General features: G+C 42.2%; 2 protein-coding genes across 9 annotated transcripts in view; both read right to left on the bottom strand.

Moving 5' to 3' along the window:
• Positions 1–3,532: 3,532 nt before the first annotated feature.
• LOC117951263 (protocadherin beta-16-like) overlaps positions 3,533–18,388 on the bottom strand; it is a 122,438-nt gene continuing 107,582 nt past the window's right edge. The window contains exons 1-5 of one of the 8 annotated variants that reach the window (XM_034882893.1): positions 14,475–16,451; positions 9,736–9,794; positions 8,664–8,717; positions 7,563–7,660; positions 3,533–5,788 (exon numbers count right to left, since the gene is read on the bottom strand). In XM_034882893.1, the coding sequence (XP_034738784.1) occupies positions 5,505–5,788; positions 7,563–7,660; positions 8,664–8,717; positions 9,736–9,794; positions 14,475–16,358 (2,379 nt within the window). In that variant the 5' untranslated portion in view covers positions 16,359–16,451 and the 3' untranslated portion in view covers positions 3,533–5,504. Of the gene's footprint in view, positions 5,789–7,562; positions 7,661–8,663; positions 8,718–9,735; positions 9,795–14,474; positions 17,293–18,388 lie in introns of those variants that run through there. The other 7 variants (XM_034882894.1, XM_034882885.1, XM_034882886.1 and 4 more) reach the window with 7 other exon arrangements.
• Positions 18,300–18,388, bottom strand: part of LOC117952265 (protocadherin gamma-C5-like) — a 2,161-nt gene continuing 2,072 nt past the window's right edge. Inside the window, exon 2 of the mRNA XM_034884412.1 lies at positions 18,300–18,328. Coding sequence (XP_034740303.1) covers positions 18,300–18,328 — 29 coding nt within the window. The remainder of the gene's footprint in view (positions 18,329–18,388) is intronic.

Raw genomic sequence — 18,388 nt, 5'->3', positions numbered from 1 at the left:
AAGCGTGTCCAAAAAGGTTTTTTAAAGTCGTAGAGTAGGATGTTGTCAAAAAAGTGATTAAAAACATCACAGTGTAGTATGTCGAAAAAAGGGTAAAAAAAGTCAAAGAATAGTATGACAAAGTACAGCATGTTGCTAAAAGTCATATTATAGAAAGCTGCTGAATCTGCATTCAGACAAATAAGTTAAATATAATGTGTTTAGCAAAATGCCTACAAATGTAGGACAAAACATGCATGGAATGTGTTTTTTATACTCAATCAGTGGTTCTTACTTTCTAACTGTTGTCGTTCAGGGCAGTCAGGGTGTATTTTTACGGCTGGGAGAGTCTACAGACAAAATATCCCAAAATTTTGCTCCCTCTTTATTTTTCATGAGGAACATCAAGCCAATCTTTTTTTCTCTTTCTGCACTGCATACAAATAAATTACATTAACCCTGCTGTCTGTATGTGGCTCTCTGAGACGTCCTCATGTAATCTCCACTATCTATTAGTGTGTCATTTGGATTTAGGTCCTGCTTAACGTGACTGTGGCGCTGTACATATATACATTTGATCCCAGATCCAGATTAAGCTGGTCTTTATTCCTGCTATGTTCCAGTGTGCATATCCACAAAGCAGTGCTCTGTCCTCCAACATGTGGTGACTCAACACACTGCAGAGACAGCTGCAGGATGGGAGGAAGGATGGGGGCAGGGAAGGAAGAAGAGAGGAAGTCAGGGTGGGAGGATGAGGGGGAGCGTTCCTTTCTTTTGCTGGACTTTTACGGGAGGAGTGAAAAAAATGTCTAGAAGAGGCGCGGAATCTCACTTCCTTTCCCGCCACAACCAGCCGTTACATCACATCCTGCTCTTTCCTTACACAGACCACATGTTTCCTTCTGGACCTGAAATGAGATCCTAATTTCCTCTTGATGGTCCGGCCTGGCAGCTCACACACTGAGAGAGTGTAATTGCTGCTCTACTTTTACAGTATTCTGTTGACAATACATTTGATTAAGAGACCATTCAAGAAATTTGCAATTTAGCACTTTTCTCTGTCATTTCCAGGCTGTCTGACTAATGTTATTATCGCGCACAGACAGTCCATTGTCAAGTTCCAGGCTTTCCCTCTTCAGACAACCATGCTGTACATCATTCGTTTAAAGTGTGTTGCCTGTGTGTGTCACTCTAAGTCTCTTGTGTATATAAATGTGTGTGTGTGCGTGTGTGTAATCAGTAGGAATGTGCTTAATTAAGCGGATGGGGTGGGAGCATGAAGGGGGCAATAAAAGAACAATCTTGCCATTCTGCTGGGTCTCACCTCCAGGAAATGGATGACACATGGGGACAATGAGGACAATGAAGACAGCAGGAATCTCTGTGAGTCCCAGATGACAAACATCAGCTGAAAAAGTAACTCTGAAGCTCTTGTGAAGCCTAATATTAAGAATATTGTACCCATGTGTACGTTTCCTTTGATTGTAACCATCACAAATGGAAGCTCATACTTTGCAGATCTCTAGTGAATCATACTGGGAAAAACCCACAATGCGTTATTACCTCTGACTAATCCACTTGTCTGTGTGTGTGTGCGTGTGTGTGTGTGTGTGTGTGTGTGTGTGTTTGTGTGCAACATTCTCCTCCCGGCTCTTGCATGTTTCCGGCATATGTCTCTCTCAGAGTTGGCAGGTTTGGTTTTGTCTTCTTGCAGGTCGTTCAGCTCAGCTAGGCCCTGAGCAGAGCCAACAATAGCCACTGCATGGCTCTGTAATTAAGATGTAGAGAGAGTAGATACAGAGACAAGCATCCAGCGGCTGGGGCTGACGGTAGTAGCCATGGCAACCACATATCACAATGAGAGAAGGGTGAGAGGAGACGGCCATTTTGAGTTTGTGAGTCTGCAGTGTTTGATGTTGGAATGCTGCTGTGTGAATTGTGAATTTATTTAATAGGAAAAAAACACATGTTTTAAATAGATGAGGATTTGTCTTTTAAATTGAAAAGAGCTTTTTTCCAGTAGTCTCTCACAGATTGTGCTCTTGTGTAAGCTTCAGACAGCAACCTCACTGTAACTGTAAAAATGCATCGGACAGCACTCCTGATTCATGAAGACTCACATCATCTCCATCCGTCAAGATCCTCAGTCCGACCTTCCATCCCCCAACATCTGCTGTCGTGAGTTAAAGCTTGCTTCTTTTGTTTTGCTCAGTGACATCCCACGTGCTATTTATAGGGACTATGTAATTGTGTAAGACCTTGTGAAAGGCACAAAGAGCCAGAGCAGGCAGCCATGTTCCCTGTTGTGGCCCCAGGATCCGTGAGAGGAAAGCTAAAGAACACGTGACTCTAATATGATGAGCTGGAGGAAGAGACAGCGAGTTTAAGTGGAATGAGAATGTTTTAACTTTACTTAATGTCTTGTTACCAATAATCCCGCACTATAAGGTCAGGTGTACTATTCGATGTTATAAAATATACTGTATAAAGTATGTACCAATATTTGTACTATTTTGTCAGTATGTGCGGACAAATTGAGAACAGTTCTTGTTTGTACTAGGTCACCTAGTTGAAAGATTATGGATGGAACACTATATTAAATACATTATAAAGCTAAAATCTTTTTCTTTTTTTCTTTTCGGGGGGGAAATAATTTTCTTCCTGCAATGTTTTTTTTTAATTGATCATTACAATCAAGTCAAATACGGTTGTACAACTCAAGTAGACTCATAGTTTAGTGGATTTGTCAAATTTAGTACGAATTATTTTTTATTAGCGTATGTGTCCCCATTAATTACTCCCATGCATGATGTGATGAGGGAACAGCAATTGAAAGTGTAGCAAGTCTATGTTAATTTAACTGGAAATAATATTTTGTTATTTTATCTGCCACGCAGCCACGAGAAACACCTTAAAATGGACAAGGGATGGAGCAAAGCTTTCTGGGAAAACATTAAGAAAGCCGCTAAATGTGGGTTACACAGACCAAAAGCCCAATGCTTACAGCATTTAATACTTTTCACAGGTTAGTCTCGTGAATTAATAGGATTAGCAGTGTAAATGATGCACAAAGTTAACTCACTCAAACTGTAGCCTGCACGAATATTACAAACAACAACACACACACAGTATTTTTTAATGATTTCAGAATATTTTTATTTGAAATGTCAGTGTTCAAGAGAAAATAAAACAGCAATATAAATATTAGCATAAAAATAAGAGTAACACAAGGGTATAGCGTGGGGGCTAAGCATTTGATAAGAAAGATAATACAGCAGGATAGAGTAGGATTAATTCAGCAGCGGACGGACTTACACATATATAATATTTATAATCATTTGTTCATATGGACAGAAAGAGAATGAGAGGCATTCTTTCACAAATGCACAAGATAAAATCACCGCAAAAGAACATTAAGAGGTTACAGAAGGATAGAAACATTTCCATTTTTTTTTCTTTACAGGGTGATAAAAGATAGTAGAGAGAAAATGAACACAAAAATATGCGCAACACAAATCACAAGTTAACTAGTCTACGTGTGTCACTTTGTTTACTTATCTAAAGTTGTCTTTAATTTATTTACACTGAAGAGTTAGTTGGCTTCCATGGTGCTTAGTTAATACATTGCAACACAAACTGTTCATCTCAGATTTTATTCATTATTGATTTCTTTTTTTTTTTTTACTGTGGTTTTCTTTTTTTTTTGGAAAAACAAAATGCAACACATTCCAGTAGTAAGCCACGCCTTGTGGAGAGGGACTTTTATTTTGAAAATGTTGGACGTGGTCCCTACTATACAAACAACTGGCTCATACCATCGACAGGACTTGTGTTTATTTACAGAGGGAAAAAGCTCAAAGGGATCAGGGAGAGGAGGGGAGCGGTGAGTGGTAGAGGGGCTAAGGTTTCCCATTGATTTCAATGGAGGAGGGATATTTAAAAAGGGCTCTCGAGTGGTATCTCCTCACCAACAGGGATAGCTGTTGTGGGCTCTGTTGACCTCTACCTGGGTCAGTGCAATGAGAAAGTTTAAGGGGTGGACAGGTCAACAGTCGTTACTCTGTACATTCAGTGGATAGAGCCAAGGTTGTTAACCACCCCCTGGTCGATGTCATGATGCCACCTCAGTCTGTGTACCCCTCACCACACCCCCTCCACCCCCTGACCCAGCCTGCAAGCTGCCTTTTCTCATGCAGTTGTTTCTGGCCAGAGGCCTGACAGACAGATGGATGGCAAAGTAAAGACTTCATATGTTTACAAACAATTCCTCTATGCTATCGAATCATTATCTCCCAAAGATAAAAAACAAACATGTTACTGTTTCACATCAAGAAGTTTCTTCAACGCTTCAGGATAGTGAGGGGTAATACTCTGCCGAGGCCCTAGAGGCCTGGAAAGTGTCTAGAGACTCCTAAGCATGTAAGTTTACCACATCTATGCGTTTTAAAGTGATTACTACCCCTACATCATCTTATCTTCATCAATACGAACAGTGCATTTCTCCTTGTTTGGCTCTCAACTTAGGGTAGTGAGTGAGGGGAGGACATGAGATGGGTGTGAGGAGGGGAGGGTAGAGGGTGCTGGGCAGCAGGACATGTTTGTGCCCATCTGGAGGTGTTATACAAGAAGCCAGTCCCTGCTGCTGTGCCACCTGCATGGCTTGTAACTACATGAAAACACCCTCTGCCAGCCCTTCCTCTGGGTGCATGCTCAGGTCATAAAAATATCAGGACAATAAAATCTCATTTTTTTAAAACTATGATTACAAAAGTAATTCTCATTTTGTGTCAAAAATGCTACATGTGCATTATATTGACCTGCGATTGGAGTGAGGATAACAGATTTAGGATGTCCTATTTGCTTTTGCAATGCATAGTTTTGTAACTCTAACCTAGTATATGTAGTTTGAACCTTAAAGAGCATGCAGAAGATTTTTTAAATACCTGTCAAACAACAGCCTTATATCCACAAGACTTATGGTTTAAGACCCTGCAAGGCTGACCCTATATAGGAATCTAATGGATGGCAACTAGCGTACTTTACAATAGCTGACTTTCCACCTCAGGGAAAGAGCACAATAAATCCAACATGAAAGACATTAACATTTCATCTCTGAATACATCACTGTGTATAGCCTTGTCATCCAAGCAAGTTTTCTTAAACTGAATCTTTGTCTAAGTTTTCTTGATTTTGCCAAAAAAATTAAAAATAAACATCACAATTACCCCCCATACCCTGCCAAAATGATCTCACGACAAAGATTATGTGAGCAATACTAGACCTTTAGCACAGCACGGGTTATCAACACCAACAAAAGCCTTCAGCACATTCAAGACACTTTCAAATAACCATCAACATCCATTCAACGTCCACGTGGTCAAAAGTGATTTGCTGTCATTATTTAGACCGTGGCTAACATGAGTGACAGCAGAGCAGTAAGATACCTAATGGGGGGGGTATGGGGGGTGGAATTTCTCATCAGATCAGGCCAGGTTTAGTAATCCTCTACCTCTCTCCATCCAACTCTACTTCTTCTCCTTCTTGGTGGACTTCTTCTTGGAGGCAGGGGTCTGGGCAGCCTTCGGGGGCTCGGGCTGGGCTGAGGCCTGGGGCGGGGGCAGTGCCTGCTGGGCGGCCTGCTGGGCCGTGGCCTGCTGCTGCTGGGGGTTCGAGGTGAGGGTGGCCGTGCTACCGGGGATGTAGACGTTCTGGCGATAGTCGGGCACGTGCTGCAGGGTGAACTGGGGGCTGTAGCGGGTGCTCAGGCCCATGGTGCCAGGTCCCAGGGTGGCCGTAGCCTCGCTCACTTCTGGGGGAAAGAGAGACAGAGCGGGGAAATAAGGGGTAAGGAGGGAGAGGAGAAAGGGATGAAACTTGTTAGACAACAGGAAGTTTTAGTGAGATAATGTTACATTTAAGTAGTGAAATGAAAATAGGTCATAAAAGGAGATCAAATCAAGAGAAAAGGTACTTGATTAAAGGGAGATTTTGTGTGAACATTCCATTTGATTTAAACATATTCTACTGCTCGGACAAAACATGACGTTGCAGTGAGCTGAACTAAAAAGGTTTTTCCTTAAAAGAAAAATGTGTCCCTAGCATTCTCCTCTGTTTCTATCACCATGCCCTTCGTGTGTGATGTAAAAACATGACGTAGGTGCTCAGCTCATAATTCTCCCACAGCCACTGCATTGCAGAGCCAGACACACAAATGCTCCCTCCCCCATCCTGTAGTTCCACTTAGCCTACAGTGTATAAACATACATATGCACACAAAAACGTTTACGCTAACTTGCTTCCAAAGAGCCAAAGCAATAACTGATTTTTAATATTTCTGCTCTTACACAGTGCTTTGTTAGTGGGTAACAGATTTGCTTTTACACTGTGGTTATCAAAACAGTGACTGTAAGAACAGAGGAGAGTCAACCTTCACTTTTCACATGTGCTGTTTAGTCTTTCCTTCCTTATGTTACCAACTGTTCATTCTGTCAGACTTTGTGCTGAGATGCACGTTAACACTGTGCCACAGACAGAGCATTTTTCTCTCTCCGTCTCTCTGTTCCCTACGATGAAAAAATTCCACACCACGCCCGGTGCAGTGTCCAAGAGGGGGGAGGGTATGATTGTGCGTGTGTAGAGGGAGCGAGATGTGATGTGTCAGTGGTTTAATTTACAGTGGAAACAATGACTTCAATCTATTTGGCATTTGGCTTTCTCATTTCTGCGTATTTTGTGTTTGATTGTCATTATATTTACTGCTTTCAATGCCAAATGTACTGGTATTTTTCCATGTTAATACTAAGGCTTCCACAGTAAAAGCCCAAAGATGAATCACTGTGTGTCCCTCAGTGCTAAGTAGGCAAATACTGCAGGAACAGAGAAATAGGACAGTAGAAGGAGGACATGTTGTGCAATGAGAATCTTTAGTTATTTATGGGCCCAAAGGTTGCATATTACATAACTTTTCATGTTAAAAGGTAAAGCTACTTTTCACATACATGTAGCAAAATTCATTCTCTGCATTAAACCCATCCCTCCAGAGAGCAGTGGGCAGTCATTTACAGCACCCGGGGACCAACTCCAGATCTGAGCCAGTTCCTTGATCAAGGACATTGGCTGGAGAACTAATACTTGTTTTTTGATGGTGGAAGAAACCGGAGAACCTGGAGGAAACCCACGCAAACTTGGGGAGAATATATACAAACTCCACACAGAAAGGCCCGGAACAACCTGGATTCTGACCCAGAAACTTATTGCTGTGAGGCCACAGTGCCATTGGGCCACCATGTTGTCCAATGGTTTCTCTATGCCTTATGCTTATGATAAAACACTCTGCATTTGATCAGTGTTTAGAGTGGAAACATGCATCTCTGTCATGTGGTTGAATTCAACACATCATCTATACCTTTTATCTAAGAGACCTCACGTAGTTACATCCACTGTCTGAATATCCTCTGGATGATTATTAGCATACATCCATGACATCAATGTGGACAATGAGAGCTTCATCAATGAGTGAGTCTAGACAGTTGAGAAAATAAATTGATGGAAGGGAGGAAAAGATGACTAGGTATAGAACTCACCGTTGGCTGCAGCCATCAGGGCTTGGAGCTGCTCAGCCTCAGTTGGTGGCTGGGGCCAGGGGCCAGTTCCCATGGCAACCTCAGGTCCTCCAGTTGCCCTATGGCGAAAACGAGAAAGAAAAATTGTCAATAACTGGTGGTTCATCCTCTCAAATGTGTGTGTGCTTAGCTCACTGGTTTGACAGTTGGTGGTTTATGATGTAAAGGCAAAGCAGCTGATTGCAGAGTACACAACCTGAGGGGAAGTCAGCAAATATAACAAGTAGCATGTATAGTTTACAGACAGGGTGTTCCTCAAACGAGCCCGCACTCCTAAACCCACTCTTGTCTGTCTGCACGCAGACACACAGTAGCAAGCGTGTTTGCACATTCACACACAGTAAACATTGTACAACATTCACTCTCTCCAGCATGACCACGAACACTGCGCCATCTAGTAAATCTGATTAAATATTTAATGATCCCACCTTTAAAGGAAATGGCTGTCTACATAGTCAGCTCAGTAGGCACTGAACATTTCCATCTGGCAAAACTTCCCCTTCAAAGGCTTGCTTATTTAAAGTCTGCAATTTGCATGTGGGGGCAACAAAGGAGAAAGCAGACCTGCGATCTATTATGCTCACCTACTTATTTCCATTCCCACACACCAACACAGGCTCTACAGCTGACAACTAGGTCACAATGCTTTAATCCTGGCTCTGCTCCTGTTCCCAAAGAGCAAATACACCTCCATTTTTGGATTTTTACATGGTGCTTTTTAATGGTCATGAAACTGCAATACATTATCTTCACATTACTGGTACACTATGTCAGAAAAGTGTCACACTCCTTTCTACACCACAGCAGGCATTGTGGCCTATGCACATTGATCAACAAACCCCATCAAACTTTTAGGGGGATTAACAGAAGCTATGGGTTAGGTACATCTACACACAGCACAGCACTCAACTGCAGTGCACTACCTACAAGATTTTAGCCACTCTCTGCCCTTATCAGCTGATCAGGTCCCTCTTTCACCGAACGGTGACTTGAAAAAACTGAACACTAATCAGCTTCTAAGAGCAGAAAGTGACCATATAGTTTCTACATCTAAATTAGTACCTTGTCCCACTCTTCGGCGTCCATCGTATGTGTGTACCGTATGGCATGTGGGGGCTAAAAAAACAACAAGTTACTTATACAGTCTGAAAGAACCATTGTGTATTTGACTAATGGCTTGAGTTGGTATAAGAAAAATGCTGAGATATTGTGTTCTAGATTTCTGTGGAAAATATGTTGAGTCTGCTATATCTATTTAAAATACCAGGGATGGGAAGTTAGTTTTATTTTTCTCCACCACTAACATAAATTATGTCCAATGTATCCATAATCCTAGTGGTATTCTATAACGACAATGGCGTGTGTCTAACATTTTCCTGACTTGGCTCAACAGTGCGTTTTGCCACAGCTGGTATATTTCAGGGAGAAGTCTTGACTCATAGAATGTGTTGTGCAATCATTGTTGGCAAAAACTGTTACTGTGCACACTTTATTTTAGCCCACACAAAATGGACAAATAGCAATCATCAACCATTAACATACACGCTCACTAAAACACACAACTGAAGTGAAAAACACAATTAATCTGTCATTAAAGCAAGTCAGTACAACCTCTGAGATGGCAGAAACTACAGAGTGCGCAAGAAGGATAAAAACACTATCCCATCCCCCCACTAGCTCTGGTCACCGTCCCTCGTCAATAGTAGTGAGAGATGGCGCACAGGCTCAGAGTGTGCAGAGAGGAGATGAACAGGAGGGGAGGGGGAGGGGAAGCTGTGGCAGCCATTTTGTAAAGCAGCCTGGAAGCAGGCATAGATGCTCATTCAGGAGTGTTAATCAAGAATCTGAATTCACTGAGCAGAATCATGCAATAAAATCATCACTACATCACTACGGTGTGTTTTTAACTGTAGTGACTAATTAAAGTTAGATTCAGATGGTTCTATTGTGAGTTTGATCACAATTATCAGTACTCTACAAACACCCTTTTGCAGGTGGCAAGTTCTTACAGCACCCACTATCATCCCCCTCTGTTTTTATTCCTTATCCTTTATCACTCCCTCTGCCTTTACGACAACCTTGGCCTGTGCAGCACAACAACATGTTCTTGAAATTACGGCCGTATCAGACTCACCCACTAGGTCCGGGTCTCGGTCCCTGTGTGAAGCGCCAGTCATTGTTGGGGGGCTTTTGCTGTGAAGAAAACAAAAGATGCAACATTATTAATGTGTTTCATTGCAACAGCAAGGCATTTCTGAGGTGTGACTTGCTTTGTGGATGACACATCTGTGTTTGTGATGTTTTTCTATGATTTGAAAACCTTTTACATTTGTCAGCGAACCTCAACAAAGGGTTACAGATGGAAACAAATGTCTGTATGCTCAGGCATCCATGTTGTTCCAAAAGCTGTGGAGCATAAAATGCTGCAGGGGAACAAACACACGCATGCACACGTACACACGCACACAAACAATCAAAAAGAGAACTGCTGGATCACATAACTGAGAAATTCCCTATATAATAGTGTAATAAGACACTAAAATGCACTAAAATACTAAATTTAACAGCTCACAGCTAGAAAAAAAAAAAGCTATGACAAACCCACAAGACTTTTGGAGGGACAGATTGGTGAGTTTCCTGCTAATTGAGTAACTACGGGGCCTTTAATAAGCATTCACTTTTTAATAGATGGAAGATAATGCTGTTTACTATTTTGATACCCAAACATCATGGAGATAAGGCAACGATGGTGGCTCAGCAGTAATAACAGTCTCTCTTTTCTCTGTGCCCCTTCTACTCTCTATTAATGTCTTCAAGCCCATAGCACTTTTGTCCATCTCTACCTCACTGGCCATGCCACCATGTATTTTCAATCTCTCTAGCTCTTTCCCTCTCTCTCAGGCTCTCTTGTTGTGCAGTGATGCAGTGAATAGAGCCTTGGCTTGGCTCCAGATTCTGCCGCCTAATCGACACAAGAGAGAGAGGCCAGCAGGATGATGTGCTGCATTATTAAAAGAGCTGTTTTACCCAAGGGAATGATGGAAAGAAGCAGAGCAGGACAGAAAACATAACGTGAAAATACCGACACAAAAGGAACAGTCATAACAGGAGCATTTACTTGAATGCAGGTAAACAATGAAAAAAATGCACCAGTGAATGATGACTTACTAAATGTACAAAGGAAGAAAACACAAGATGTAAAAACAAGTGAAATTGGGAAATATTCAGTATCCGTGCAGACTAAACAAGTGACTTCCAGACCAGGAAAAGTGAATGGGTGAGTATAAATGGCTGACTGTAATCAATTTCAATTTCATTCAAAATGGTCTGTTCCCCCTTGGTAGAGATTCAAGTCTCAAGAACAATCATAACTTATCATTATTAGAAAACTATAGTGGATGAGGATGATAAGAGGACATATTTGAACTTGTGTCCTCCCTATAGAGAAAAGCCTGACCAATGTTTCGAGTCTAAAAATGTACTCAAATAAGTGCATATGTATGTGGGCATGTAGTCTGTCTGAGCTTTGGTAGAGAAATAAAACGATCAGCACTGTGTGGAGGCAAACATAGAGAGGCCCAACATTCCAGCTGCGTGACTCGATCTCACCACACAGACACAGAGTTTTCATTTCCAAGGTCTAATCTCACTGCACGCTTGTGGAGTTAAGGGTAACAAACTGGAATATTGGGTCACACTGCCTTCTTTAGGTAAACAGTACTCTACTCCTGCATGCTTCAATATGGACAACTCTGCTACACCTACACATCACAAGCAGACAGGTTGTATCCAAGAAGGTAAATCTCTTCTGCTCAAGAAGTCAAACTAAGGAAATACATCTTTTCACTCAACTGAACCATAAACTGTTAAAAGTTGCAGAATTTTTAGGTTAAGATTATTTGGACAAAATTTGCCAGGAAAAACTCATCTTTAAGCCAGGTTTAATGTCACACATCTAAATGACCTAAACTCCAATTATCTTTAGATTTGCTTGTTTTTGTATTCTCTGAAGTGACTTGAGCCCTAAACATAGATGAGTTGAAGATATTAAAAATGCAAAACACTTTTTTCAGAGTGCAAGCTTGATTTAAAAGGCAAGAGAGAAGGTCACAATCCCCACTCAGGGACACTAGGCCAATGGAGAGAGATGAAGGGATTACAGTTCTGTGGGCCTGGATTCTCATCCAATTGATACAATTCCATACCTTTATACAATGTCAGCCTGCTTCTCTTACATATTTAAGTTGAACCAAAGAGCTGTGAGGGTTCCCCAGGTGAATTATGATTTAACTGATTTTGTCAGCCACACAATGTCTGTCAGCTGCAGTACTATCATTTTAAGAGAACAAATGGATATTTATTATGTGGGTTCTGGATTCATAAGGGGGTGTAAACTAGACTACTCATCCAATGTGTGTGCTAACACATCTGGTTGACGACTTCTTTATCATGATACATAAAGGTTTATCCAGGTGTCCCTCTGACAAGGCTGACAATATACATTACATGCAAAAGCTTCCTTCACACATATGTTCCATTAACCTTTGTTTGTGTGTTAAGAAACTGAAGCTTCAGTTTTCTAACACACAACAATTGTATTGGTGTGTAACTGTGGCTGGAGTGCACTCGGTGCTCTGTCTGACAAGAGGAAGTCATATCTGTTTTGTTGCACTGATAACCTTCGTCGTACTCGTAAATACAAACCATATAACCTTCAGCACATAGGCAACGATTGCGCCAGTAGAAATCTAAAAAAGATATATAGAAAAATGTATAACCACTAAAACGCTGGATTCATTACATTGCTTTTTCTTACAAGGGAAAGGCTATGCAATTGACAAGAGAAAAGCATGTTTGGTCCTCGATTTTAACATTCCTCTTCCTTAAACAAACATGACTCAATTCACCTAACAGTTTTTCTAAGCCGGTTTGTCGCATGTGCAGCTTCATCATCTGTACAAAGAATATTTACGAAAAAAGCTCTGCTAGCCATATTCAACAAGTGCCAACCCTTATAAACTCCCACAGACTCAATGACTTAAAAACTAACACATGGTCATGGGAATTTTCCGATCCTGCTTTATATCCAAGACTTTGCTGGTATGGAGAGGGGAATAATTGCAAAGATGGAAGTAAGACGGCAATTAAGTTGGTTAGTCAAGCTCATGACTTCAGGATTACATGGTATGTTTCTCTGTCCATTAATCATGGGAGTATTTATCTTTCAATGCAAAGAGGTATGTGTTGCAGGCCAATTGGTAGAAAAAAAAACTTTTATTTACAAATGTTTCTTAAAACCCTTCAATATAATTTCCCCCCCATACTTTCTGTTAGCACATGGTTAAACAGAGTGTATCAAAACAGCACACTGCACATGAATAGAAAATACAAAGAAGGGCTGTGGGGAGTGACTGACAATTGTGCACTAAGGTCCCAGGGAAGTGCTAAAGCGACACACTATTGGAGAATCCTCGTGCTTGATGCTTTGTACACATAATCTAACACACAACCATATAAACAGTTATGGCTGCTGCTCTAAAGCCATTATAGGCTGCAACGTCTGTCACTATGGCACACATGTAAGAAGACACCCTTCCTTTCGCTTTGTCTATCCCTCTATGCCTTTTCCTCTGTTGTCCAATTGCACACGTGTTACTAAATCAGGGTGACAGATGGTACTCTGCTAACCTCAGAAACATCCTAATTCAGCATAGAGAGTGCCAATGTAAAACTGATTTATGAGAAACAGGAGACTCTTATGGATATTTAACAAATATAAGGGCAAACATCCTGTTGCGTGAAGAAATAGTTATCACCAAAATACCACAGCAACAATAATGAGCTTCAATCAAACTCTACATTTTACATGACATGGCTGGTGATGAACACTCATACCTTTCTTTTTGTTGAATCCCCTAAAGTGTCTCGTCCAAGTAAGAGCACTGGCAGCCATCTTCTATCCCTGACACTGCTAAACCCTAAACACTTAATGGATTGGCTGTGTCTAATGCATCATTATTTGGTTGGCTTTGCCTCACACCCCACTCTAAACTCTCAGAAAAAAGGCACTTCTTACCATGATCTAAGAATGGAAAATATAAATATCTGTCCAGAAGTCACAAAAATGAAGCAAAAACAGCCTCACTCACGTGATGCTGAGTCCTGGAACCAATCACCAAAAGTTCATAGGACAACAGGAAATCAGGGGTCAAGCTAGTAACCCCATGAATTCCTGTTTTTCAGCTACTGCTTTATTCTTTGACTCCCCCAACCCCACCCCTCTTTCCATTTTCTTTCCTTGGCCATTTTTCTCTCCCTAACCTTCTATCTCTCCCTCCGTCATCCTGCTCCCCTCTGTCTCCCAACCATTCCACTGAGCCAACTCTGCAGGATATTTTCAAGTGTTTGTATCCTCCTCTCTATCTATTAGGAGCACCCATGTTTCCCCCTTTTTCCTTCCTTTCCATTTCTTCTTAACTACCTTCTTTCTACCTGACTTTCTCTTTATGTGTTTCTTCATTATCCATAAAGAACAGTTCCTCTCTGTCAGTTTAGTTACTTGAAGTCTGAGATAGTAACCACATTTGCCTATGCCTTAAAAGATTAAATATGTAGATATTATTTACTCTGCCCAAACCTGTCAAGTAGCTACTTGATAGAGAATCTAGGTTAGCTGTCGACTGTTAAGAGTAAAAGCATCAAAACCATGGCTTTAAACTACCATACAGTATCCAAAGGGCATGTAAAAAACATTTGTTGAGATACTTAATGCATTTCTAAAACCCATTATATAGTACCATAACACCTGTGTTGGTCTTATCCCACAATGGCATATCCTACCAATGCCATGCTTGCTCTCCCCACATCCCTCACCTCATTGGCTGAGTTCATAAGGTGCTTCCTGCTGAGTGTCATGTTGAGTGTGTTGTTTTGACTCAGCATGGGTGTCTTCATAAATACAAAGTCACTCCGGCTGGATATGGTGGAGTAGCAGGGCCTGTAAGTGCGTGTGTGAGGGTCCTGGGGGCCTCCCACAACCTCCATATAGCGTATGGGTCCATCAGTATTGAGCTGCAGATGCAGGTCCTTGCTTGGCCTCTGATGGTAGCGGCTGGACCTGTGGCGGCCGTAGCAACAGCTGCAATCAGAGTCTCCAAGCACTGGGTCACGGTGCCTTAGGCAGCGAATCATGATGATGACAAAGGTGATAAAGGAAACAGCTGATACACAGGCTAGAGAGATGATGAGGTACAAAGTGATGTCCGACATCCCAGTGCGGTGGTAGAAGGGTGTGTGGCGAGGGCTTGCTGGAGCATCGTTGGCCGTGCCCTTCTCATCCACAGTTACTGTGATGTTCACAGAACTGGACCTCGGTGGATCACCGTTGTCCTGAATGATGATCATTATATCATAACTTGAGCCCCCTTCCTCCTCTGCCCACTTGCGGGCTGTGCGGAGCTCACCGGTGTGCGCCCCTATACGGAACATGCCAGCATTTGGTCCAGGGGCGATGGAGTAAAACAACCATGCATTGTGCCCACTGTCTGCATCCACCCCTACAAGTTTATTTATGAGGTGACCTGGGTTGGCAGATGGCGGCACAGTGAACTGTAATCCTTTGTCTTTTGGGTAGGCAGGGTGTACAATCACTGGCATGTTGTCATTCACATCCACCACAAACACATGCACCGTGACGTTTGCTGTCCGTGGGGGCACCCCAGCATCCCGGGCCTGCACCTCAATACGGAAAGCTTTAAGCTGTTCATGATCAAAAGAGCGCATGCTATAGATGTGGCCACTCTCTGGATTAATGTAAACATAAGAAGATATGGGTGAGCCCTGGACCATGCCGGAATGTATGGTGTAGGAGATGCGGGCATTGTCACCAAGGTCTGGGTCGGTGGCTAAAACAGCAGTGATGGGGGCACTGGGAGCATTGTTTTCGGGAATGTCCACAGAGTATGAAGGCTGAGAAAAAGTGGGGGCATTGTCATTTACATCAGAGAGCTTTACGACAAAGGTGGTTTGTGATGAAAGGGGAGGGGAACCAGCATCAGTGGCCTTGATGACCACTGTGTATTCTGGGACAGTCTCACGGTCGAGGTTTCCAGCGGTAGTGAGGCTGTAATGCCTGCCAAAAGCTGAGTTAAGTTTGAATGGCAAACCTGGTTGGACAGATAATGTAACCTCCCCATTCACACCAGAGTCCAGGTCCCGTGCACTTATGAGCGCTATCACAGTCTCTGGTGCTGAGTCCTCCCTGATAGGACTTGTCAGTGACGTCAGGGTCACCTCTGGTGCGTTGTCATTCACATCAATGATGTCCACTACAACGTTACAGGAGCCCTCCATAGCGGGAGAACCACCATCTCTGGCCTGCACTGTGATGTGGTATGCAGAGGCTGTCTCATAATCCACATCACCCTTCACACGGATCTCGCCGTTCGTAGAATCCACACTGAAAAGATTAACAACACGTTCCGGTGTGTATTTACTAAACATGAAAGATATTTCTCCGTTGTTACCCGAATCCGCGTCAGTCGCATTCAATTTTGTAACTAAAGTGCCGCGTGCAACATTTTCTAATAGCCTAACTTTCTTTACAGTCTCGTCAAAGACGGGCGCATTGTCATTTACATCTAAAACTTTAATGAGCAAAAGTGTTGAGCCAGATCTCTCCGGCTGGCCCCCATCTACGGCAGTGAGCATGAGGCGAAACGAGGCCTGCGCCTCCCTGTCCAAAGGTTTATTCACCATTAGCTCTGGAAACTTGCTGCCGTCACTTTTAGTTTCCACGTTCAGAATAAAAAAGTCATTTGCTGCAAGATGGTATGTGCGTAACGAGTTGGTACCCACGTCTGGGTCGTGTGCGCTCTCCAAACGGAACCTTGTGCCTGGAGCAGCCGCCTCCGATATCTCCAGAGAAATGTTGCTGGTTGAAAACTGCGGTGCATTGTCATTAACATCCAGAATGTCCACTACAACTCGATGAATGTCTAAAGGATCCTCGAGAACTATTTGAAGGTGTAATGAACATGCAGAACTTAATTCGCACATTTGCTCCCTGTCAATTATTTGTTTGATAACCAAATCGCCGGTCGCCTGTTTTACCTCAAAATACTGCGTTGTGGATTCCGAGACCACCCGCAACCTCCTCTGAACAATCCCGTGAGCAGAAAGACTCAAATCTTTAGCGATATTCCCAACGACAGAACCCGGAATTAGTTCCTCCGACACGGAATAGCTGAGCTGAGCTGACGCACAGGAGAGGCAAGCTAGATAAAAGCAAAGCCTCCACAGCCTCCCTCCTCCGGAGCGCTTCCTCTGTCTGGAGTCCATTGTGCTGCGCACCCGGGATCGGAGAATGGGAAAGTTTTTAACTTCTTCTTTCACCGTAACGTATCCATAGTAGTGTTAAAACGAGTCGGCCAGGCTTGATTCTAAACATTTCCGTTTTAAAAATAGAGCGATGGGAAGTTTTGATGTGATCATGTCGGCTGATTTTTAAGTAAAAACGAGGACAAAAATCAAAGTATTTTCTGCCTCCACTGAAACTCTCTGCTCTGTCTCCTCTGCCTCACTCCCCACATGGGCGGAGAGAGGCCATAAAGGCCTTCCCCCTAATTGGAAGACAGGGCTGGATCAGCTCTGTCACACAGCTGACAAACCGAGTGAAAACTTTCCAGTGACTCTACTTCCACTGACAAGTAGCCTGTCAACTTAATTCTCATTGTAAAGGTTTGAGAGGGCAATAGAAACGGAATAACAGAGGAATGTGACTGGGGAAAATTACCCAAACAAAAACATAAGGAGAGTAGATGCTGTCTTATGGTTATTCTGTTGAATAAGTCAGTCACGGGCTCTCATTGAGAGCGCCTTATGATCAAAACTCAGAAGCGTATCAAGCAGCTATTTTTATAGCAATGCTATTTGTATCCGCAGGGGGGCATGGTTTCCAAATTGGTTTCCCACCACTGCAAGTCTATCAAAAGAAAGTTTAAATGGGGCTTACGCTTCACTGTGAAGTAGGCCTATAAAGTAATTTGAAAACACATGAACGCTGTAAAATTCCACGAAGAAAGCAATTTGGTGATACAAGCCATGTAGCCTACAGAGCAGATCTTTGTTTGAAAAGAAACATTAATGATAAAGTCTCATTGTTTCAAACAACACAAGGTGTTGTAGTTTATTTAATTGACCATTGAAAGAAAGTTAGCGATGACACACAAATTAGTTTAAACTAAACATTTAAATTCAAGGTGAAAACATTATTTTCACACAAAGGCATTATTAAATGTATTGATTTTATTTTAATGTATGCCATATTAAACCTGTACATTATATTTCATAAAAATACTGTATATATTAGAATTTCAAACATGTCGCATGGTTTGATAATTATGAAGCAAGATGATAGCGTATATGCGATCCGTCCAGTAGTCTATTAGCTTGAATTGCAACCCTGTAATCTACTTTATACTTATCTAAGTTTGTGTGATTTGGAACACAACACACTTTCCGTGTTTACAAAGATGCTGAAAAAAATTGAGTTTGACAGAATAGTATACAAAGATGTTTTGTTTCCACAGTTTATCAACTTCCATAACAGACTGTGCTGTAATTACATATTTCCTGCACTAAATAAAGAAACGAAAACGTTTTTTTCCTTAATTTTTAAGAAACCTGGTGGTTTTCTCCTCACCTGCTGACTCTCAAAGGTCCAGGTGCTGTCGGGTAAAGACGCATCCAGAACACTGATCACCTCCTTAAAGTCCTTGGTGCTGCTG

Source organism: Etheostoma cragini, chromosome 10 (genome assembly GCF_013103735.1).
Source record: "Etheostoma cragini isolate CJK2018 chromosome 10, CSU_Ecrag_1.0, whole genome shotgun sequence".
NCBI lineage: Eukaryota > Metazoa > Chordata > Actinopteri > Perciformes > Percidae > Etheostoma > Etheostoma cragini.
This window is presented reverse-complemented; position numbering and strand designations above follow the sequence as displayed.